At 42.0% G+C, this 24,402-nt stretch overlaps 2 protein-coding genes across 2 annotated transcripts in view; both read left to right on the plus strand.

Moving 5' to 3' along the window:
* The first annotated feature begins 1,855 nt into the window (after positions 1-1,855).
* On the plus strand, positions 1,856-8,493 carry wee1 (WEE1 G2 checkpoint kinase). The gene is made up of 10 exons (XM_088934799.1): positions 1,856-2,949; positions 3,742-3,953; positions 4,310-4,376; positions 4,459-4,631; positions 4,724-4,992; positions 5,099-5,188; positions 5,402-5,487; positions 6,409-6,579; positions 6,800-6,945; positions 7,626-8,493. The coding sequence occupies exons 1-10, from the start codon at positions 2,479-2,481 to the stop codon at positions 7,783-7,785; spliced, it is 1,845 nt and encodes a 614-aa protein (XP_088790925.1). The 5' UTR covers positions 1,856-2,478; the 3' UTR covers positions 7,786-8,493.
* Positions 8,494-11,078: 2,585 nt separating this feature from the next.
* Positions 11,079-24,402, plus strand: part of swap70b (switching B cell complex subunit SWAP70b) — a 34,363-nt gene continuing 21,039 nt past the window's right edge. Inside the window, exons 1-2 of the mRNA XM_088934912.1 lie at positions 11,079-11,314; positions 19,722-19,862. Of these exons, the coding sequence (XP_088791038.1) occupies positions 11,219-11,314; positions 19,722-19,862 (237 nt within the window). The 5' untranslated portion in view covers positions 11,079-11,218. The remainder of the gene's footprint in view (positions 11,315-19,721; positions 19,863-24,402) is intronic.

Genomic DNA, 24,402 nt, shown 5'->3' on the forward strand with positions numbered 1-24,402 from the left:
TTTCACTGCAGCACTTTATGTATAATTTGTTCCATTTGTGTGTATATTTATGTTAAAAACTGCAGTGTGTTTTTAAAATCATTATGTGTATAGAAGTTTAATATTTGATTAAATTTCTGCTGGGCAGGAAGCAATCGACCATTTTTACATTCAAAAGCTTGAGGTTGAACGGAGAACATGTTGGTAACATTTGTGCTGTACTTAATAAGAATAACCTTTAAAAAACTGTGAAAATGAATTGCTTCTACAAAAACGAGCAATTTTTAAACTAGAATATACCTTTGCTCTCCTTTAAGTCATATTCACAACAATAAAAGGCTTCCCTAAGCGTAATTTGCGCAATATCAGAAGAATCGAAGATATGATTTAACACGAAAAGGCTTAAGGAGTAAAATCCGATTAAAAGTTGGAGCTAATCAAGTGAAGTAGATAGTAAGATCAACACTGCTTATCCGAGTTATCTAGCTCACAGGCAAGACGGACATAAATGTCGAAACAAACGCCTTAGCCAACTGAACCCTTAAAAGCCAGACGCAAGGCAGGAACGCCCGATGATGTAATGCGGTGACATCATAGTTTAAAGAGCCACCTGTGGTGGAAAATCCGGCACTGGCGAAGTATGTGGTAAAGGTACAAAGGACATTTCAATCACAACGCCCTTCCGAAACTTAAAGCTAAATGTCTAAATTAGGGCGTGTGAATAGATGACTTTTCCTTCGTTTTAAAAAAAAATCGATTACCCTTTTCAATAGTCTCTTTATTTGTGTATATTTAATAGTTACAATTATTTGAATTAAATATTCAGAACACAAAGTAGTATTTTATACTGTGAAAAAACTAAAACAGTTGCCAGTCATCGTATTTCCCCAGAACTTTTATTTTAAGGACGTTCGCGAAATGTTTCCAAATTTACACTTTGGTTAATTGTATTAAGTGATTCGTTATTTTTAGGTAATAAATAGGAGATTACCAATTAATCTTAAAACGTTTAGGAAAAACAAGAGTAATTTATAAAAAGGCGGTCCCTGAAAAAGAAATCTCTATTTACAGCCTCCTGTAACATAACTTCACGTTTATGTCATAAGAATCTGGCTCTACGGCAGTTGCTCGTGTGTCACGCTTAAATGTAATTTGAGGACTACAAGAGTATATTTAAATGTTTTAAAATTAATATTTAAACCTCCGTGGGAGTTGTTGTTTGAACACTTTTTTTCTCTTTTAAATTGCACCTTTCCTTGTGTCATATCTAAGTATCACGAAGTCCCATACAGGGTTAAACTCATAAAACATACGAAAAGGTTTTGAAAACTCATCGTCCCTACACACCGAGACAAGATTAGTTTCCTCAAGGACATTACTCCTAATTATCATTCTTATTGACTGTAGAGATTCTATCAAGAGCAAGAACTTTAGATCAATAATAAACATCCTACAGCGATTTAAAACTTGCTCCAGTCCAGCAACAACTAAATAATCTGTTACAAAGATTTCCTTAATAACACTTCCTAAAGGGACTGATGTAACGAGCCTTCAATGGCGCTCTAAAAGACACTATCCAGATACATCATAAATTCAATAATTTATTTTAGAGCAGTTCTTGTAACCGAAACAACGGCTCGTTGACTCGGACATCCTTATTACAATCGGAAAGGCAGCCTTCAATAAAACCACCCTGCGCAAAACTACAAGAATAACCCCCTCCCCACCCCACCCCCCACACCAACAGGATCGCGAAATGTTCGCGCCAAAATGACGTGTGGTGTCCAGCCCCTGGGTCGGTGACGTAACTGCCCGTGTCCAAGCGCTGTACCGCCCAGATTTCAAACTTGCAGCTCGGGCGCTGATTGGCTGGGACGGGAGTCATTTGACCAACGGTCGCGGGAAGCCGCGTAGTGGGCTGCGGAGAGGAGTGATTCGAATTAATTCAGTAAACAAACGCATGTCGGGGGAGCGGCAAAAAAAAACAACTTTTTTGGGGGGTTTTGTTTGACAAGTGACTGTTCTCCGGAAAGCTGACTAGCTTACTATCTTCCAGAGGAGAACGAAAGGGAAAAGAGGAGGCTTCTTCGAACAGCCTGGTGTAGCGCAGCGAGCAGGAGTGAGAGCCGTGCGTGCAGCCATTTTCCACTAGCCGTGTCCGGCCCAGGCAGGGAAGCGAAGCTCCGCCTGCGGGCCCGCCGGTGGGAGACCCAGAGGAAGAGGGACTGGGCCAGCGCCGCGCTGACGCGTCCGAGTCCGCTGGGTGCCTCAGGGTGACAGGGCTCCGGTTGTGTGGGGAAGCTCGGTGACCCGGCGCCGCCGCTGAGACCCCCCTTTCAGCCGCGCCGCGGACTCTGATCGCCCGGGGAGGGGCTCCTCGGGCCCGGTGGTCTTGTGAGCCACCATATGCATTCAGGCTCGGGTCGGCGGCCAGCTGTGTGTTTGTCTTAACTTGTGTGCCTGGTTGAGACCCACCGGGCCTTTTGCGGTGCAGGGGAGATGAGCTTGCGCGCTGCCTCTCCGAAGATGGGGCCCATCCGGCAGAAGCTGCAGTTTTCGCCCAGCGACGGGGAAGACGACCCCGTGGAGGAGGACGGCAACAGCACGGGGGCGGACTCGGCTTTCCAGGAGCTGGACTCGCCGGTGCAGCCCCGGCAGAGAGCGGCGAAGAAGAGGAGCGAGGAGCCGGGGGACAGCCCCAGGCGCCTCCACGGGGAGGAGGAGGAGGAGGATTTCTGGGACGAGGAGGGGCTGGGATCGCCGTCCCCCGTGAAGTCCCCGGGCTCCTTCCTGATGGAGTCCCCGTCTCCCAGGAAGAGCTCTTCGGCCTGCCGGGGGTCTTCTCCGGGGGGCGCCTACGGCCGGGAGGAGCGAGAGGGCTCCAGCTCTCCCGTCCCGGACTGTCCCGACACGCCTCCCCACAAAACCTTCAGGAAGCTGCGGCTCTTCGACACGCCGCACACCCCCAAGGTGAGCGCTCTCGGGCGGAGCGGCCGGGCCGGAGGCTCCGGTTGTTTTGATTTGAGCTGCCGGAGCGTTTGAGGGGCCGAGCGGCCGGCTTGTCGCTGGCCCGTGATCGGGAAGAAACCCCCGCAGCCTGCACAGGGAGGTGACTTCCCAGATAACACAGCTCCGCGCTCGGACACTTTCTTTTTTTGACATCTCAGTCTCCTTTTTTTTTTAAAAGTCAGACTTGTTCACTTGGGTAATAACTAGAGAGCTTCATGTGTCGGACCCGGGCTGCAAAATCTAGCTGCGGCACATCGGGGAGAAATTACTTCAGTAAAGTCTTCTCTCTCTTTTTATTTTTTGCTAGACGGTTTTTAACACCAGCACCAAACACGGGTCTCATCAGTTAGTTCAGGAATCCCAGCGCGATTCAAGCTTTAGCAGACATTTGTGAAAGGCTCGCTTTGTTGCACTTTTTTTTTTGTCCAGGTGACCTATTTAAGCGAGTTATAAAAGCTCCGTAAATATCTGCGGTTTAAGGCTGAAGTTGGTCTCGATCGCGTGATTCATGATTCCCAGGCATGTCTCGGCAAGTGTAAATACACAGCTGTCTGCAGACTTATTAAATCGCCCCTTTCACCTACTGCTGTTGGAATTTGATGGTTGCTGCTAATAAGCTAGCTCATGTCTTAAGGGCAGAAACGGGATGGGTCTGTAGGATTGAACGGGGGGCAGTGTTTTGGGGGCGTCCTTGAAACGAGTCCCCGGGATGGTCCGTTTCATGTGCTGGCTGTATTGATCCTGTACTCGCAGAGCCTGCTGTCCAAAGCCAGCGCCCTGGGCTCGGCGTCCGTGCGCCGCAGAGGGGCTCTCTTCAGGACCGCGGAGCCCTCCGGCAAGAGCGCCTCCGGGGGCCGGAGCCAGCAGCCGCCGCACATCAACATCAACCCCTTCACGCCGGACTCCCTGCTCATCCAGTCCGCCGCCCTGCAGAAGAACAGCAGGAAGCGGACCCACTGGAACGAGTAAGACAGAGCTTCACTAGCTACTCGGTCAGCTCTCCTCCTCAGGACATCAGCCCATTCTGAAATCGATGGCCTTTGACTTGGAAACTTGGCTCTAAAAGTTAACTGGTAGTTGCAGTGTGCATTGCAACTTGGAAGAAAATAATTTATTTTACAGTCACCGTGTCTCCCATTTGAAGGGGTGTGCGGAACATGACGCACGGGTTAGTTTTGTGTACCGGGCTTCGTTATAATCGGTTGGCAAATACACGACTGGAGCACGTGTCGCCTGAGTCACCACGTGCTCTCCAGGGCGGAAGTGCTGCCCTCTAGTGGTGTCTGCTCTCACTAACCCTGCGAGTTTTTTTCTTGTTTAGTTCCTGCGGGGAGGATATGGAAGCTAGCGATGGAGAATTTGAAGATGAACTCTTTCCCCCGTCTAAGGTAGGTACACCTGAGCAACCGAGTATCCAGATTAGCCTTTGGGATAAAAGAATGTGGCACTTAAACGTTTTTGTTTTAACAGAGGATTACTATAACTGAAAGTAACATGAAGTCCAGATATGCAACAGAGTTCCATGAGCTGGAGAAGATTGGGTCTGGAGAGTTTGGTTCAGTGTTCAAGTGCGTGAAAAGACTGGACGGCTGTATCTATGCCATAAAACGCTCCAAGAAGCCACTGGCCGGTTCTGTAGACGAGTAAGTGCAAATGTTGTTTTTTTTGTTAGTGTTTTGAAAATGCGAAGAGATCTCTGATTGCAGTGTGAGAAAGCTTTGGGTTCTGTTTCCAGGCAGAATGCTCTCCGGGAAGTCTATGCTCATGCAGTGCTGGGACAGCATCCCCACGTAGTCAGGTACTACTCTGCCTGGGCAGAAGATGACCACATGCTAATCCAGAATGAATACTGCAATGGTGGTAGCCTGTCTGATGTCCTCACGGAGAACTACAGAAGTATGCGCTATTTTACTGAAATGGAGTTGAAGGATTTACTTCTGCAAGTGGCCCGGGGATTGAAATATATTCACTCGACATCGCTGGTACACATGGATATTAAACCTAGTAAGTGTCCCGTTAGAATTGCTAATTTCCCTGCCAATTCTTCCACATCTTTTTATGTTGGTTTATTGCATAACAAATTCATCATTTACTTCTGTGACTTTGCCAGGTAACATCTTCATATCGAGGAAGACTGTACCATGTGTGGATGACTGTGATGATGATGATGGTTTATCCACAAGTGTTGTGTACAAAATAGGTAAGCACTTTATTTTTTGTGAAGGTTTTTCCTGACATTTACCTTACTACTGGTTAATTCACAGTTGATGCGTCGGGCATTGTCAGTGATATTATATACTCTGAGATATTAAACCATGTGAACTGTCAGATCTGACATGTTCATGTAGTCCTAGTGCTTGTCAGCTTAACACCACCAGAGTAATACTAATCTTTTTTTTATCCCCTCCTCCAGGAGATCTTGGCCATGTGACACGGATAAGCAATCCACAGGTTGAGGAGGGAGACAGCCGATTTTTGGCGAATGAAGTTCTACAAGAGGTGACCATTTGTAGATGTTTAAATAAAGTGTGGTTCAGATCAACTCACTGCTACAAACATGCATCAGCCTTAGGGAAGGGGAGTGATATACTTTACCATGCTGCCGTGACCAATGATAAGTCTGAAGTCTTCCCAGTTAACCTGATCCCTGTACTGAAGGGGTTGTGATCTGCTCTACCTCTGGGCCTCCCCCAGCCCTGGACAGCCAGTGACATGGATCCGATTTCATTTTGTGAACCGCTAGGCTTTGGGTCATACTTAGCTGTATGACCTTCATCCCAATGAAATACAGATATTGACTACACGTTCTCTGAAAGGGGCACATTGGTTTCAGTTTTTTTCACACTGCAGTCTAGACTTAGGTTATATGCAACATTGTTTTTTAACAATATGCAGATTGGTGTGAGTTGAAACTGTTTTTACAATAGGATTGTTGTAGTTTTTTTTTAATTTGCATGTCTTTCCTTTGGGAATTCAGTTTATTGCTTAAGACCCTACTTGGAGTATCTTGGTTGCAGGCAGCTAAGGAATGCCTATGTTTAAACAGAACCGTCTCTTTAAGCTGAGTCATGTACGTATTGGTTTGCATAAGAGACCTCAGCAGAAAACTTCACAGGTTTGACACCTGGAATTTCTCATGGCCATGGATAGGAGACCATGCATGGTTCTGTTACAACACTTGCAAAACTGTAACAAGCCTATGTTTCATTCCAATATTGCAAGTTCATCCAAGTATTGCATGTTTATTCTACAATTATTTGATTTATGGCATTAATGAATTTTGAAAAAATCAAAAGAACATTATTTTGCATGCAAGATTAAAGCATAAGCTAAATTTTACCAGCACTAATTTACTTTTTGAAAACTGCAGCTCAAAGTGTTTTTATCATGTTATAGGAACTTTCTTGTTCTTTTTTTCAGGACTATCGAAACTTAACAAAAGCTGATATTTTTGCCCTGGCATTGACTGTAATAAGTGCTGCAGGAGCTGAACCAATGCCTTCTAATGGTGACAAGTGGCATGAAATACGGCAAGGAAAACTCCCGAGGATGCCACAAGTTCTGTCTTTGGAATTCCTGGAGTTATTAAAGGTATGAAAGTGCCATTTTTCTTCTAAGCTAGATCACACCTGTCCAGAGCGAATGATTTTGGGAAACTCTGGGTTTAGCAATATGCTTTAAGTTCTTTGCAGTGAGACTTTGTACTGTTTTAGTTTTTGAACTGCTTATGTTTGTGTTTCTGCAACACATGTAGGTAGCACTTGCAGTACAATGAATGGATTCTGTGATTTCCTTGTTTTTGTACTTGCAGTTGATGATCCACCCGGATCCAGAGCGGAGACCCTCTGCTTCAGCCCTGATCAAACACCCAGTGCTGCTCACTGCTGCTCGAATGAGTGCAGACCAGCTCCGAGTTGAACTCAATGCTGAAAAGTTCAAAAATGCACTTTTGCAGAAGTAAGTAATTGGAAATGTTAAACATGTTTTGAAATGAAGAATTTAGAAGTGTGATTCCATATTATACATAATTCTATATTTTAATTAGTTTACACTTAATTTGATGTTAATGGCAGAATGTATCTTTTAAAAGTAATTTGATATGTGTGTTCTACAGAAATATGCTTAAGGGTGGGGGCACTGTTTTTTACTCTGTGCTCCAAAGATGATGTATCGCTTAGTCAGTGCTATGAAAGCATATCCGTCCATATGGAGCTGTAGATTGCTAACTGATCACTAATGTTTAAAAGTAGTTTAATTTATATTAAAATTACTTTTCTAATTTAAATATCCACAAGTCTGTACTTGTTTGGAGCAATTTGAATGCGCATTCTCTGTAGAACACAGATTTCTTGATTTGGGGTAAACAGGTGAATAACAGTCTAGTGCTGTTCGTTGACAGTCTGCCCATGTCTTTTTATAAGCAACGGGTGGCAGGAACTAGCAGAGACGGAAGCATGTGATCGGGCATTCAGTCCCCGTTCTTTAAAGCTTTACTCACACCTCCTCAAAACATGATATGCAGGCTTTACTTTTGATGGAGACCAGCACTGAAGATGTTGCTCCAATTTAACAGAATGCTTATTTCCAAAGGCTCAGATTCGTGGTGACCGGTACCGTGTGCTTGTTCTGATTTGCAGAGAGCTGAAGAAGGCACAGATGGCTAAAGCTGCAGCAGAAGAGCGGGTGTTGTTCACAGACAGAATGATGACCAGGTCGACAGCACAGACAACTAGTAACAGGACCTCAAGGCTAATTGGAAAGAAAATGAATCGTTCGGTTAGCCTTACGATTTATTGAAGTGGACTGAAATCCCCGCAAAGGGAAAGTTTGTGTTGGACCAAGGTCTGCAATGCCTTAGGATGAAGGCAGAGTACGTTTGATAAAACTGCTGTACTTTCTTTGGTAGTGCTTACTATTGGGTACGTGTAAACTGCAGTTAAGTGAATCTAGAACTAAAACTCAACACTCGGTCATTGCTGTCCTTGAGAGTTTAGGGATGTAACATCCCCAGCATATGTGGGTGCTCTTCAAACCTTCACTATCAAAATAATGTACTAGAAGCTTTTTGTTCTCATTGTGAGGGAATTAAAAGTTAACAGTAGATATTTGCACCTTTTACAGCCTGTGAAAATACCTGATCTCGGGTAATATATTTGATAAACCAGTTTTTATGAAAAATATCGAATTGAGCACTTTGTAGGCAATGATGAAGCCTTGGAATTTATTTTCTTGGTGACCTTGCCATATGAAACCTGCTGCTATTAGTGTTTTGTTTGTAACTGTAGCATTAAAAACAATCACTTCCAGGTTATTAGGCTTTCTTAAGTATGTGAATAATGCAACTGTCTTTTAGCTGTTTTTACAAGATTTTATTTTTGTCTTTGTTGCAGTATACTCTGTAGTTTCATACTTTCTCAGTGTATCATACTGTCTAAACTAGTGTATGATAGTTTTTTCAGCTTTGTACAAACTGTCCTAAATCCAGTAAATATAAAGATTTGCAAAGCTGTGGTCCTGAGGTCTTCTCTCCCCTCCTTTTCCTGTGAAACCCCGGATGTGAGCTGAATCTACTACCCTCTGTTCCAAAGATGCCTTGATAGAGCAGCAGTATGTTAATTGCTGAATGTTTTAAATCGAGGGTGCTATTCCAATAGTTCAGTGAATGAGTAGCAAATTGATGGAATGGCTTCTCAATTCAGAGATTGGTGTAGGTTTCGATCTCCACTTCTGAAGTAGCTGATGTTATTTTGACTGATGAAATACCTGTTGTGCACTGTGTAAGCTTGTAGTTTCAGATGGAACCAGAAGATGGCAGATTGTATTCAAAATTGCTGTTGTCAATAGTTAAAACTGTCAAAATATTTTAATCTTCCAAAGAGAATATGCTGTTTAAGAACGTCTTGATAGTTTTCTTTCTGGAAACCAGCCAGTCTTTACCTTCTGTTGCTATACACTCCAAATGCTGTTCAAGTTGAGGGATGGTAGCCAGGGAATTGTGATCTCTATTGTATGTTTTAGTTAACTTGCATGTTTAATTTTGGATGTTTTCACATACGCAAAAAGAAATGTTGTACAAAACACTAGGTTCTACTGTGAATACCAGATGCGTAGCCGGATTGCCAAGTTAAACTACCACACAGCTGTGATGTTCCACATCTTTTCACTTTTTGTGTTTTTTTTTCCAGTATTCTTGCCTGATTGTTCCAACTAAGCAGTACCATTTAACCTTGAATAACTGTTGAAGATCTTGAGTTGAGTTGCAGGTGCATGTTTCTTTTTCAGTTCCACATCTTTGTGCTCTGTTCATCTCTGTAAAATTACTCATGAGGATGTTGGGCAGTGGATTTAGGTACCATCATCAGTCCCTGTGGTTGCCTTAGCGTGTGGCTGTGTGATGGACTGGCGTCCCATCCATGGTGTCTTTGACTTGCATTTTTTGCTCGCTGGGATAGGCTCTGGCTGCCCCGATACCATGTATTGGTTAGGAAATGAAGGGATGGATTTGAGAGTCTATATGTGCTCAAATCCAATGGCTCTGGCTAAGGATCTGCACCTATGCCTGAAACTTTGCTGGTTCAAATCCTGCAGCCGGCAGAGGAATCCCACTCCGTTGGGCTCCTGAGCAAGGCCCTTAACCCCAACTGCTCCAGGGGCAACATATAAATGTCTGACCCTGTGCTCTGACCCCAAGCTTCTCTCCCTGTCTGTGTCTCATGGAGAGGAAACCGGGATATGCGGAAAAAGACGAATTCCTAATGCTAGAAATATTATGGCCGATAAAGAGATGATGATGGGATTTAACATGAGTAGGAGACATCCCAGGAGCGTGTTGAGGGTATCTAACATTAAGGAATGAAATTGGAACTGTTGTTCACGTTTCCTGAGATCTTGGAAGAAATATCTGAGAGAGGTCCTTGTATTTACAGGCTACGATGAGCTGCCAAATGAAATCTACGGCATTTTCTCATTTATGACCTTTCTTATGCTATTTTCTTGTTTTGCTTGATGAATGTGCTGGTACTACATGCTTATAATATTGATATTAGTTCAGGTGGGGAGCTGCGTCAGCATGCGTAGTCTGCAAAGGAACAAGTAATAGGTTTATTTCATGCTGGGGAAAAAAAGAAGAAAGAAAACAACGTTTCGGCTGTGGGGCCTTCTTCAGGTGTGAGAGAGACAAGGCAGTCAGCAAAGGTGATGTAGCGGGAGAACACAGGCTGGGAGAGAGGCGGGAGCAGGGGACAGAAAGAGGCCAATCAAGAGGTGTGAAGTCAGAATGGGTGTAGAGAGGTGCGAAATGAAACTTCCAATGAATGGAGTCAATTTAGAAGAAAAGTAGTCTGTCGTTAAGAGAAGGGGGAAGGTGTGATCTTAGCTGCAGGATAATTTTGGTTTCTGTAGTCTTTCTGACTTAATATAATTGATATTATATTAAGTATTTAAAATTATAATATTACTAATAACTTCTGGGGAAAAAAAAACTTCTCCAAATTTGCAATTTTATGTATTTTATTTGGGAAAATAGTGAAAACATTAAAAACTTACAGAAATCTGTTCTCACATGACATGCATGAGTGACTCCAGGCTCTATGCGGGTAAAAATGAAGTATTAGTAAGCAAGCCTTGTGCCGTTTGCTCACATCACACCTGCTCGCTTACTGAAAGGGCGGGATAACCTTTTAGTCCAAAATCCAGTGATATCTGGGGTCTCGAAAGACGTAAGGGTTCATATGATTATGATATATATAAACTCAATGTGAATTAAGACTCTTTGCACACCTGAATTGGAAAAATTATAATTGCGATCAGGGGATGCCGATTTCATTTAAACATTTTAAACACAAAAGGAAGTGATCGCATTTGTCGTGAGCGTACGAAGAAAATTATAATTTTATCCATCTAAACACCTGATTTCACGGTTAGTTTCCTTTGAATCGACTTTTGATATCGATCCACACATACCACAGTGACTGTCACCAGGAGCGAGCCATCAGACTATTATTGACATTAAAAAAAAGCTCTTTAATGGTGAAAATGTTTAATAATCTCCAGTCCCTACGCGGCGCTGAGGTGCTTGCGCTAATGGCTCAGTGATTTCACTCAGAGCCGGCGGAGTGTCGGTCATGTGACCGGCTCCCATTGTACAGCACCTCCGCAGAGATAACAGAAACTTTGTTACGGGCGCACAGAACTGAGAGTGTTTTGAGACAGCTGGGTAAAACGGTTCAAAATGGGACTTCGGGAAGAGCTTTTAAAGTCCATTTGGCACGCCTTTACGGCTTTGGACGTGGACAAAAGCGGGAAAGTATCTAAATCGCAGTTAAAGGTAAGGTTGTGAAGCAATTCGTTACTTTTATTCGTGCTGGAAATCGTGCTTGTACCTTTCCAGGCGAGTTATTTTCCTCCTAGAGACCTGAAGCCAGGCTAATGCGCACTAATCGGACGCTACTTAAAGTGAAGTCGCTGCCTTTTTAAAAAATAAATCAACGTGGGTTTAGCTAAAGTAAGAAATAAAACTGCTTTACAAGCTCCGTTTTTATGTTCGATCAATTGTAATTCCTAATACAATAAATTCTGTATGGCCAATAAAGTGATCTTATGTATTTTGCAATGTTAAATGACATGCACCAAGCTTTAGACAGAGCAAATCTTATCGGGTAAAGAAAGCAGTAGCTGTACACTAATGATTAACCCTATACGAATTTTCAGTGCTGGGAGGTATAATTAACGTGATCCATCTGCGCTTTATTGCTTTCCAGATCCTAAATGGTTAAAGTCGCAATTGCTTTGGTGACGTATTGTAAATCCAATAACAAAAATAAGGAGTCAGACGTGTGGGGTTACCCAGTATCGGAGTTGTAATAATTAGTTGACAACTCCATGTCTTTTACCAAAACATTTAATAAAAGTTTGTTATAGACGTATTTGACATCATAATATTGATGTCGGTACATGTAAATAAACGAAGCTCCGAAGTGGAAGAAAACTTTTTGAATTGTGTTCACAGTAACATCTGATACCTAGTCTCACAATTTGTGGCAATTTTTGAATTGAAAGGTAGTGCTTACAGCGTTTCCCATATTTTACACATACTGTTTTATTATATAGTTTTATCTGATACTACTTCTAAAAATTGTTTGCCAGCTACCCGTTCGGAGAGCATTTTAATTTCTTCAGAAAGGAAAGGGATTCTTGAAATTACTGGTCCGAGTGACGCAATTGCCTGTTTTTGAAACGAGATCCATTTCCTTCTACATTCTATATTGGGCCTGAACATGTGCATAAAACCCGAAATTACAGCAGCGTGTCAAATTGTCTTTGCGTTGCTTGCATTACCAAGAAAAATGTTAGATCGTGCAGACTTACTTAGTGTTGGTAACACGGTAATTAGGAGTCATTTTATGCTAAAATGCAGAACTACAGCAAGTGCAGGATTTACAGGACTACAAAATCCAGTCTTTTGAAATAACATCATAACATAACATCACTTTATTAACCCTATACAATTTATTGCATTAGGAATGAGTCTTTTCGCATACCCCAGCTTGCTCTCCGTGAGACACATAGACACACAGACGGGGAGAGAAGCCTGGGATAAATGTATTAGCCTCTCGTTACTGTATATATTTACGTTTCTTGAATTCTGATCTTGACTCCCTTAAGGCACGAACTGGTTTTGTCAGAGTTAATGTGGGTGCTGTACCTTTAATAATGTACACCGTACGTCTCTTTCGTTAGATATCCCTTCTCACTGTCATCAGCTTTTCACATGACCAGTGGTGGGGAAACTGCTTATGAAGAGCTATTCATATTTTGGCTCTTTCTTCTCTAAGCAGAACTGCATCGGTTGACAAAATGAAGACATGTCGCCATACACTGTAAAAAAAAAATACACACAGACCTCTCAACAGTATCAAGTGGGTAGTAATGATTAAATCAATGGCGATTTCTTTCCAAAAGTAAAACAAAAAGTCAAAGTTTATTTATCAAATGCACAACAATACGGCGTGCAGCGGTAGTTGCTGGTAATGAAATGTCTTTTTCTGCGAGCTCACAAAAATCACAAGAATCACAAAAATCACAAAATTCACAAAAACACAAAAATCACAAAACTGAGGTTACATTTTTGAAATTGAATAAAACTCAATATGAGTAGAGCTGCTATGTGTCCATGGTGTGTGCAATATATACATGTAGTGCAGTTATGAATAGAGTGAAAACTGTGTCCATGTAGCCATTACAGGTGATAATGGCTTTCCAAACACCATTAAAGGCAGATTTCCATTTAATTAATTTTGTGTTTGCAAGACAGGCAGTACCTTAAGCCAAAAAGTTCATTACTTACTGCACGCAGTGAATTGACATCAATTAAAAAAAACATACTGTAGTGCTATGCGTTACAATACCAAGAAGCAAAGGAACGAAACGTTGGATGTAGCATTAAGGGCTAGAACAGTCTGATCAAGGCAGAATGCTGGACGTGATGAAATGAGACCCTTGTTGTTGGTTTACCCAGCCTGGCTGAGGCGTAAGGAAAGGCCCATCCACTCAGTGAGGTGAGGAGAGGGGGAAGATGTGAGGGTACCTGATGTTTAGGAACAAGTAATAGGTTTATTCCATGCTGAAAAGACACCTGTGTGACACTTGAAGAAGCGCCAGAGTCAAAACGTTGTGTTTTCTCTCATCTCTTTTCAGCATGGAATAAACCTTACTTGTTCCTTTGCAGCTTATGCATGCTGACGCAGCTCCCCACCTGAACTACTTCTCCCTGATGTTTAGGAAAGAGGCGAGTTTACAGCTGTCCTCCTATTACAATTTTAGTGAAAAAAACTCAATGTAATGGCATGGACTTAAATATTTACTATTAATATATTAGCATACGTTTTTAATGGATATTAAAACCAGTAAAAAGTTTTTCAATCTGGAAGATCTCCAAAGTCCTCTGGACTTACATTGAAGGTTCCCCCTCTGAAATCATTTATCATTGGCTGTGTATGGGGCTGCTGTACAGTCCTCTCCCTGCATGCCGTGACATGATTGTGTGTTTTATCTGGAAAGATGGACATGCTTTGTATGTGTTACTTAATGTAAGATGCAAATACAAATAAAAAAAATACTTTCAAAATTATTTGAAATGTATCGCATTTGTAGCATGTGTTACCTATCTTTCAGCATACAGCTGTAGCACAAAATCCAAAAGAGGAAGCGAGATCTGGCTAAAAATACTTGACCTTCCAGTTGAGAGCTGTTTCAGCAGAGCTTTGCATCAAAGGTCATTCTGTAATGCTGTTCAGATAAAACGTAAAGACTTTTATTTTGGAAAGACACGCTTTTTAGTATGAAGCGTATTGTCTTCTCTGATTTACACAAAGCAATGTTCTTTGTTCATGAAAAAATGTGGGTCACAGACCACCTACACAAGAATCATGTTCGCCTTTTCTGCATGCTGTGCTAAGTTTAGCATTTCTGTAGTGTAGTCAGACTCAGAAGTGAGTTAAAAACCACCTCACAAACCACTGTAAAATAAGGCTTGCATAATGATCTTGCATACTAAGTCTACAGAAAGAGCTAGTTTACACATTATCTTGGAAAAGAGGCTTATGGCCGGTGTGTATTTTTTTTCCAAAGACAATCCCTCTGTACTTAAATACTTCAGACCTGATGAATGGAGGTAAACTGGCACTGAGCTCACTTTTGGAGATTCTAGATTCAAGACCTCTGAGTCTGAGCAACCAGACCTAATTTTAAAATCCAGTAGTCTTCAAGTCGAGTGAGCTACGCTCCCATGTGATAGCAATAAGATTGGGTTTTGAGTTGGTGGTCGTTTTAAGCAGAATCTGCTGCTGCATAATGAGTTGGCTTTGGTTTTCTTCAGCAGGGGGTGAGGTTTATTGCCTGATCTTTTTTGTTCTGGCGACTGTGGGGTTAGGGATTTTGCCGCCCTCTGCGCGGGGTTGTTGTTATTTCGGCCTTGCCGTGAAGTGGCGGGGCGTGCCCAGCTGTAGTGGCTGCAGACCACATCTCCACCCTCCTGCCTGCTTTGCGCAGATTGCCGAGGACACGAGATGCCCAGAGCAGCTGGCTGTGACAAAAAGTCGCACTGCATCGGGTGCTGTGGGTTATTGAAGCTCTGCATAGCTCCTGTTTTGCAATCCAGCATCGCATCACTGCCAGCCAGTGATCCCGTTTCCCTGCCTGCCTGGGTTTTCCCTGTCGCCTGACTCCTCTGGGGGCACACCCCTGTCCCTGCGGTGGGCATGGCAGCCCTGACCCTGCAGGTGTGTGTGTGCTGGTGGTGGGGTTTGCTGCTGCGTTGGACCTGCAGTCCTTTTGTGGTGTTGATGCTTTAGGGACCCAGCAGCACTGGAGTTCAACACTGCCACTGGTCCTGGTGGTCCTCCCTGTCCTCCCCTGCCTGCACTCCAGCTCTGTGTCCAGCCTGCTCCCCTGCCTGCACTCCAGCCCTTTGTCCACCCCTGTGTCCAGCCTGCTCTCCTGCCTGCACTCCAGCCCTGTGTCCAGCCTGCTCCCCTTCAGTGCGATCTATCCTGCCTGGCTGACCAGCCCTTCCCTGATCCCCCATTCTCCTCCCTGCTCCTGTGAAGCGGAGTCCATTCTGGAGCGCACCGGCCAGTGATGCCCTTGCTCTTGGGTCTGTAACGCCTCCTGACTTGCCCCTGCTGTCCTTCTGGGTGGCTTGGCGTAACACTAGTTAATTGTCTCTTAAGAAGTTATTAATTCTGAGCATCTACATTTATCTTTATTAAGTTCCTCATGAACTGTGTTATTTTGCTAAGTGTAGATTTTATTTAGAGCCAGGTATCTATTAGTGTTACAATTTCTGACAGGAAGAGAGTAATGTATTGTCAGCATAATAGCTCTTTTTGTGTAGCGCAGTGGCACAGCGATCTGCGTTGCTGCCTTGCAGTGCCAGGGCCCCGAGATCAGTTCCTGAGGTGCTGTCTGCATGGAGTTTATATGTTTGTCCCTGTTCATGTGGGTTTCCTCTGGGTGCTCTGTTTTTTTTCCCACAATCCAAAGACATACTGGTAGGTAAATTGGTTTTGGGGAAATTAGCCCTGGTGTGAGTGTGTGTGAATGTTTGTATCTGTGTGCGTCCCGTTTAACTTGTTTCCTGCCTTGTGCCTGTTGCTTGCTGGGATAGGCTCTATCTCACCCACGGCCCTGTTTTGGGCCTGTTTTTAGCACTAAGAAAATGGGTGGATGGAATAGCTCTTCTTACCAGGGGGGATCTCCTCAGCTGAACATACAGGAATACTGCATACAGTTCTGTTGGTCAGGCCTCTCCCCTCACTTTATCGGGTGTTTGCTCAGTTTCCCACATTGAGTTACATTAACATCCAGCAGACAGTGTGAATGCCTTTGAGCTCCCATCCACCCCTGAGACAAGATCAGTGGCTTGGTACAGACAGTACTGTGTGCTGATGTCCTTGTCACATGTTGCATCTGTCATGTGCTGTTGCTGGTTGAGCCTGCCTGCCTGCAAGAGATGGTATTGTTCTGATGGAGGGGACTGCATCATGTGAAGACCATCATATCCTTGGCTATATGGGTGTTGTTCTTTATCTGTATATGTGCACTGTATAGGTATATTTGTCTCTTGTTACATGTAACAACCAATAGCTGAGGAATTGCCACTTCTGGTCAGGAAATGCTTTATTAGAATACCTTGCTTCATTATTGTTAGCAACTGTAACTACTTTAACAACATCAACAGCAGGTTTTTCTTTTTTCAACATGTTAACCAAACATGAACATACAGCCATTTTGACTAATTTAGCTTCAATTTAATTTTGTACAATGTCACCATTTCTTGAGCTCTCAAGTAATCAAAACTAATTTTCCAGAGTCGTGTCCTGTTGCTGGTGCCCATCGAAGAGTAGTTTTCACTGCCTCATTATTTGTGCGTCGTTAATCAAAACGCAGGCAAGAGGTCTATTTCAATTTACAGATGGAAACTACAGTTTTTAGTTCTACTTATTTAGGTATAGACAGTGCCTTTAAGAACCAGTTAAAGTCTGATGAAATTAATCACTTTTGTTTTTGTGCTACGTGCATTGATGTGTCCATCTTCATATTTGTGAAACCTAAGCTTTCTCTTATCTTCATTGACAGTGCAGAACCATAGATGTAACGTGCTGGTGCATAAAGCGTAGAAACTACGGTGCTGTTCTCCTTTTCTCACACAGATGTGTATCAGCGTCTTGTCTGTGGTAATGTGAAAACTATCTTTCGCTTGTGGGAAGAGTATGCTGGCACAGTAAATGGTTGACCTTCAAAGTGAAATTTCCATTTTCACAAAGTGAAATGCTGAGCTTGTAGCTGGCAGTTTTGATATACTGTATGAGATTTCTTTATCATGACACTTTCCTCTTAAAAATTATGTCGTTACACATGGGAATTCTGATCTTTGTATTTTTTATCGATTTTTCTGACACGTTCATAGATGCTTTGGCGTGCTGTTTTTGTCTGGCCTTTGCAGATCTGCAGATGTGTTTCGTAACATTCCCATTAACTAAACTCTGAAGTTACATATGCAGTACATTTAATCAAAAAACAGCCTCAGTGCTGTCGCAAGGTGAAGGTTACAGCTACCTTTATACCCTGTATTATCACAGAAACCAGTAATGTATTGTAAATTTCTATAATGACAAAAGATAGTTCCTATATTTTGAAGAAGCTGTCCAAATATTTGGTTGAAACTATTGGATGAAGATCCTTGGATCTGCTAGGATCCACACAAGATAGATGATCCACATAGCCACATAGGCAGAGAGACTGGAATTTCGCAGACTGGTAGCCCCAAACTGTGTTTGTATTTTCTCTTAGAATAACTAGAGACATTTCAGTGTGCCTTTGTTGGACATGAACATTCAAAATTTACAATATTATGTCATGCCTAAAAAATAAGCAAGAAACACTAAAAGGCTTTCTTGGTCCTTTGATGATGGTACGTATGAAAAAACATACGTTCTACGTCTCCACGGAGACCTGCTAAGGCTCTCTTGCACTGTGTCAGACTAGCAGAGCAGGGCTTATTTGCAGAGGATAGGAGTTGTTTTCCTGACTGACTGGCACCAGTCTGAACCACAGCAATCTGTGTGCTCAGCCTTGATAAAGCTGCAAACAGGAAGGGGCTGTCTGTGGCAGTGGGGTGGGGAGACAGCTTGCTTCGTCAGCTTTCTCGTAACTCTCACTCAACACGACATGCTTGGAATAGTGTTCACAATGTGTACTGCATTTGGATTCAATCTACATTTAAAAAAAAATGTATGAGTCAAATAGTGTAGTTATAGGTCTGTTTTTGTCTTCCACTCCCCACAAGGGTAAGGAATAACTGGGCTGTGTCTCCTTACCATCCTCTTAATTGTTTTTAAACATCCTTTTATGTTTCGGCAATTTGAAGGAACCACGTTGTGGGAATGAATTGAATGTTGCACCACTAAAGGTGAATATTGTTGAAACTGGAAGAAAAAGGAGGTAGCTGTAGTTTGAATTTGAATGTGAAAATCTTATTTTCTTAGCTGCAGAGGTGCTGGTCTGTTATGTCACTCTAAGTTTTATTATTGCAAACTGTGTTGCGGTTTAATACATTGAAGGCAGCTGCACCTGATTGCACAAATGCTGATCAGGTTGAGACCCTTTTCTGCAGTAAGGAGAACCGCCAAGCCAGGCGTGAAATAGTTCTGGGACATGACTAAACTCTGATGACAAGCACACATTTAGGGGGGGAGTTTGAAACTGCAGTGCACTTAGCCTAATTAAAACTTTCTACTACTCTACAATATGAAAGATGATGAATAAATAAGAAAAAGCCTTTTTAGAATCCATAAATCACACTTCTTTTTCACGCACACATATTTGGATATTTAAAATATAGCTCAAGAATAGAACTTAGCATTGTTTTTAGCAAAATTAATGGATTTAAAGCAACAATGTTGTTCCATAGGTGTTGTGATACAAAATCTTTTTTTATCTTCAGGCACTAAATTTTCATTGTTTTAGCACTGAAGAAATCTCTAATATACAACAGCAGATTTGCTCTGTATTATGGATCTGCCATTGGTTCACTGTACTTGCACTGTGCTTTTGCTTTGCATTAGCTGGTTGTCTTGGCCTAGTGCACTGGGAAGATTGCATGACTTTCATAGACTGCTGGTTTTAGCTGAACCTTGCACTCGTCCTGTTCTAGACATCCACCGATTAAAATTGTCCACTTCATTATAGACTATTTCTGAAGTGATAGCATAAATGGTTAGAAATGGTTAATACAGCTAGATTTTAAAAGCAGATATACCATTATTTTTCTAATGGTCAGCCTGGAGTTTTATTCCCCTTATTGATTCAGTGTAGGTGTCAGTTTTTAAATTCATTCTTTATCAAAGAGACATGCTCGACACGAGGCACTCCCCTTCCCAGGGGTCCTGTGACTGTCTGGGAAGTGAGCAGGAGCGCCGCAAATGACCACAACTGTCCTTTGGCTGCTACCCAGCGGCATAACCTGGAGTCAGGCCGCTTTCCCAGCTGGAGTCATGCCTTACCACACCTCCATTTGTGTGCCAGGCTGTTCTTTACTGTGCTGTGACGAAGATCGAGACAGGTCAGCCATCATTAGAGCGCATGCTAGGCTAGAAGCATCTGTGGGGGAGTGGCTGTACTCTGAAGGTGCTGCAGGTACAATGTTTCTCTGACTGTGTTTCTTTCCTTCTCAGGTTCTCTCTCACAATCTGTGCACAGTGATGAAGATCCCTCATGACCCCGTGGCACTGGAGGAGCATTTTAAGGACGATGACGAAGGGCCTGTTTCCAATCAGGGGTACATGCCCTACCTGAATAAGTTCATTTTAGATAAGGTAAAGTTACAGCTCCCCACCCACACGCTCTTTTGAAGCTTTCTTCTTGTCGCGCAGCGCTGCCGTAGCTTCTCCAAGCCCATTAAAATATCACTTTTCAGGAACTTCTGTGGCTTTTGCAGTTTGCACTAAAATAATGTGGTACGGCATCTGGCCTTCACAGGACTTTCCTGGCTGTTTGTTCAGTCAGCAAGTGCAGAACCTCCTCATCCAGTCCCCCTCAATGATCGTTAGTTACTTGAAAAAAAATACCTCCAGAATTCAACTGGTGTTACCTCCAGGTGGATTTTAAAGGAATGTCTGGCTTCCTCTATATGTGTGTAGAAATAAATGCAGCTCTGTCCGGTAACTTTATTTCTTTTAGCAAAACCTCATTATAGTTCTAACTCTTTAGGGATCTCTTCAGTCGTTTATTGCTCTGCATTAGGAATGCATTATGTATTTCCCAGCACCGATGAGACAGTTATTTCCTGCTGTGTCTCTTTTACTATAATTTGTATCTCGAGAGTTTGGTGTTATAAATACTCCAGAAACCTAAAGATTTTGAAAAGGCCATTTACGTGAGCGTGGGAACTGGTGGCCATGCAGCTCTTGAAGATACCCTTGCAGCAGGCCTTACAGCAGGGCCTTCATTGTCACACACCTCCCAGCCTGCCACCTTCTCGTTTGAGCCTGGCAGCTGTGCAGGCAGCGTCACACGAAGAGCACTGCGTCAGCTTAAAAAGGGAAGTTCCTGAAAATGTGTACCTAGAGATAAGACCATGTGGGGACATTGCTGTCCACATACAGTACAACCTTGCTGGCCTCTCTCGGCTCCATGTCAGACGAAAGTGATGTGCAAAGAACACAAACTCCCGGGTCTGTTGATTTTTAATACTCTGCTGGTTTTTAAGAATTCCCATTTCTGAGAATGGTCTGCAGGAGAATGTGAATTCCTGTGTTGGCCTTTCCTACCAGTCAGTATCCTGAAAAGCATGGATTTCTTGCTTTAGTTGAGCTGAGATTCTTATTTTAGATTATTTTTTTATTTACAACAGAAATGGTTAATGTATTCAGATTTTAAACCTATTTTGCTATGCACTATGCCTTGTTCTCCATGTGACGTAAGATGTAATGCAGTGTTGAGTTATGGATGGTGTCAGTTTGGAGCTATCAAATATCTCCTTATACTGTTCCCATTAATATATTTGGATTTCTGTTTCCCTTAAAGTTCGGCAGGATTTCTCTTAAAAACCTAACAATTGAAAGTTCAGGCACTCTCAACACATTTAAACACTTTGTAAAATACTGTTTAGTGTTGTGAATGAAATTAAGAGATTACTGTTTTATGATCTATAATATTTAAGGGGGGCAACACACCTGTCTGTACTAATGAAGCCTTTTTATTAAGCAATTTAGGTTTGTGGTACTTGATGTATAAGTAGTTCAATTTTTTTCTATAGTCAGTAAATGTTATTCCCAGTGAATACAACACCATCCAGGAATTTCAGTGTATTTTTAGGCAGAGTCATTTGGTTTAACCTGCTTTGCTGAGGTCCAGCCCCCTGGCTGTAGGGGGAGGAGGATGGGTCTCTCCTGCTGAGTGGCCAAGGGGGAGCTGTGCAGGTGGAGATGGGGTGGAGGACAGGGTCTTGCATGTAGTATTTATTGTTTTGTTTAACAGAGGAAATGACGTCTGGAATGATTACGATTTAGCACATCTGAGGTCATTTGAACTTGGCTACTGCTAACCCCTCCCGAACGTTTGTTGTGAACTCCATTTACTGTTCTTTTGATTGCTGAAAAATCAGTTTAGAGCTTAGCCTTTGTTTCCACTAATTTAGCATATGAAAACTGTGACAAGTCCCCTGAGGTCTGCCAGTATATTTAAAAAACTCAAGGGCGTGAGTTTTGAGTTAGTCATTCAGAACTCAGCTTCCTCTGGTTTTTGGTTTCTATTTTTCACTGCACTTAAAGAAGGGTCTAGGTTTCTAGATCAAACAGTCTCATTTATTCAGCTAGTGCCTTTGATAATGTCCATCTATACTGCACCTCCTCTCATTACTCTTGTGAATGGCACTGAATATTTCTTTAAAGCAGGAAAGTACTCCTTGGTCTTTAACAAGGCCACCATTGTTTAAGTGCAGAAAGATGGAGAGAGTCCCAGACGGACAGCAAGGGGAGTGTGTGTGTGGTGGAGGGGGGGTAAGGTTTTGTGGCTGACGGAAGCTGCAAAAATAAAAGTGAGAAAAATTCTTTCACACAAACATGGGATATCCCATCAGCTATACCTTCCCCATACACTCCCCTTACTCCTGAAGATTACTGTTCTACACCTTTCAGACTCTCCAGTCCACAGTATGTGTGTAAACGACTAGTTCTCAGTGCTTGTGTGTCCAAATAGACTACTGTGTCAGTCTTCTAACATTCGTGGGACAGCTTGTTAGGTTTAGACAGATAAGAATAGCCTTTTATGGTCACGTCTATGGCTATCTTCTGCATTTTAAGTTGTGTTCTCTGTCCCTAGCGATAATTAGGTGAAATATAAATCTTTGCATATTTCAGGCAAGACGTTTTAGGATTTCTGCATTATTTTGTGTACCAGTGTTTAGGAAGAGGTAGCCCTAATTTCTTTTTCTTTGTCTCCCTGCTGATGAGTGCAGTGGGGAGTACTCAGTTCATTGAGCCAGCACGTGTAGCAGGTGTCAAACGTGGTATCAGTATGTAACCTAGTCTCCTAATACTTGGAATATTATTCAGGGAACTTCAAACACAGTTTTTTTTTATTGTGGTATTTTTTTAAACCAAGTACCTTTCTTTTCCAAGTTGTTATGGTCATCAGTATATGTTGCATAATTCTCTGGTAAAGAATAGCATCACATGCACTTTTCAGAGTGATTGCGTTTTTAAGGGTTTAAAGGTATGCGAGTCTCTCTCCTGTTGTGTTTTTCTTTCAAGTTGTAAAACCTGCTTTACATGAAGCCAGTGAAAAGGCCTTTGGCTTGTTGAACATGCTTTTCACCATTTTCAGGCCAAAAATAATAATCAGAAAATGATTGTGAAACAAGAAACAGAAAACATTCCCTGTCTGTGTAGTAGATTTTTGTTTAGGCTTCAATGAGGTGATTCTCTGGACTGAAATAACTGTTTGTATTCGCTTTTGTTTTGCTTTGTTACGCTCCGTGTTTTTCTAAATGTGTGCATGTATGTTTCTTATTTGTTAATGGGTTTATGTTGTGTTAAATGTATTTCGCATTGTGTTGTCTTTTACCTGCCTGCAACGTACATTTTCCATTTGGGAGAATAAAGGAAGTAAGTATCTCACTGAGCTCAGAGGAGGATGGACCAGCCTGATCATTGGTTTCCAAACTAAAATGACCTAACACTGTTATTTTTGGATAAAACCAGTGACTCACTGCTGAGTGTGTCTCAGTGCAGTTCACTTTAAACTGAATATCACAACATCAATAGCTATTTCTGTTCTTTCTTCACCACCCTGCTGGCTTGGCATTAGATGTGCCACTAATCTGTAGGGATTTGTACAGTAAATGTGCCAGGGGTTTCCATGGTAATATAACAAACACCAATGTTAATTAGTTTACCGTTTGCAGAGAATGTTTCTGTCTCATGGTAGTAGCCTCCGTTAATGTGGTAAAGAAATTTGTATGCCAGACACATCTAGGAGTTTATGATGAATGTTAAATCTCCATGCAGAGCCCCATGCTTTGTTATACCCTGCTACAACAAGCTATAACAACACTGACTGTTTACATTCCTCCGTTCACTTTCATTTAGCTTGCTTTTATACATCCTCCGCCATGGGCTCAAGCTGTTTTGAATTCCATTGACCACTCTGTTACGAATGACTCTAAGCACATTTCACCAGAGTTACCTTGCATTTCGATGTGCTTGTTTTGTGATCAAACATATATAGTATAATAATACAACAAACTGCCATTTCAGAAAAATATGTAATAGTTGGTGTCTTCTGCATATTATTGGGATTACTAGTCTCTTACTAGTAATTTGGTTGAAACAAAAAAGCTTAAAATAGGCATTTTGGCTATACTATGTATTGTGTTTGTAATCCACTATGCTTTTTAAGATGGTGATTTATTTATAGAGAGTCCACCTTTCCTAATAAAAAAACATTGTATTGTGCATAGAGAGTTATCCGTCTCCTTAATCCTTTTTAGCTGAGTGTAACTTGGTTTATTGCTTGTATTTTGTGAATACCGAAATGCAGTAGCCTTTTTATGTTTTTTTTTCATATACACATTGGGCAGAAATTATATGGCTATCACATATAATAGAAGGGCAATAAATTGTGACCTTGTTACCTGCCATTTGGATCACATACAATGATTTGTAGATTTTAAGAATAACCTACAATGGAAGAGTTCTTTAAACCATTAAAGCAGCAAGTTTTTGATTTGCATTATATTTTGAATAGCCGGTATAAACTGTTAACGTGTGTTTTGTATGTGTAAATGTTATACCACAATGATAACTAGCAAAGTTTTTTTAATTTTTGTATTTAGTAAGTCCACATCACGACTAG

This window comes from Atractosteus spatula, chromosome 16, assembly GCF_055471065.1.
Source record: "Atractosteus spatula isolate fAtrSpa1 chromosome 16, fAtrSpa1.hap1, whole genome shotgun sequence".
Classification (NCBI taxonomy): Eukaryota; Metazoa; Chordata; class Actinopteri; order Semionotiformes; family Lepisosteidae; genus Atractosteus; species Atractosteus spatula.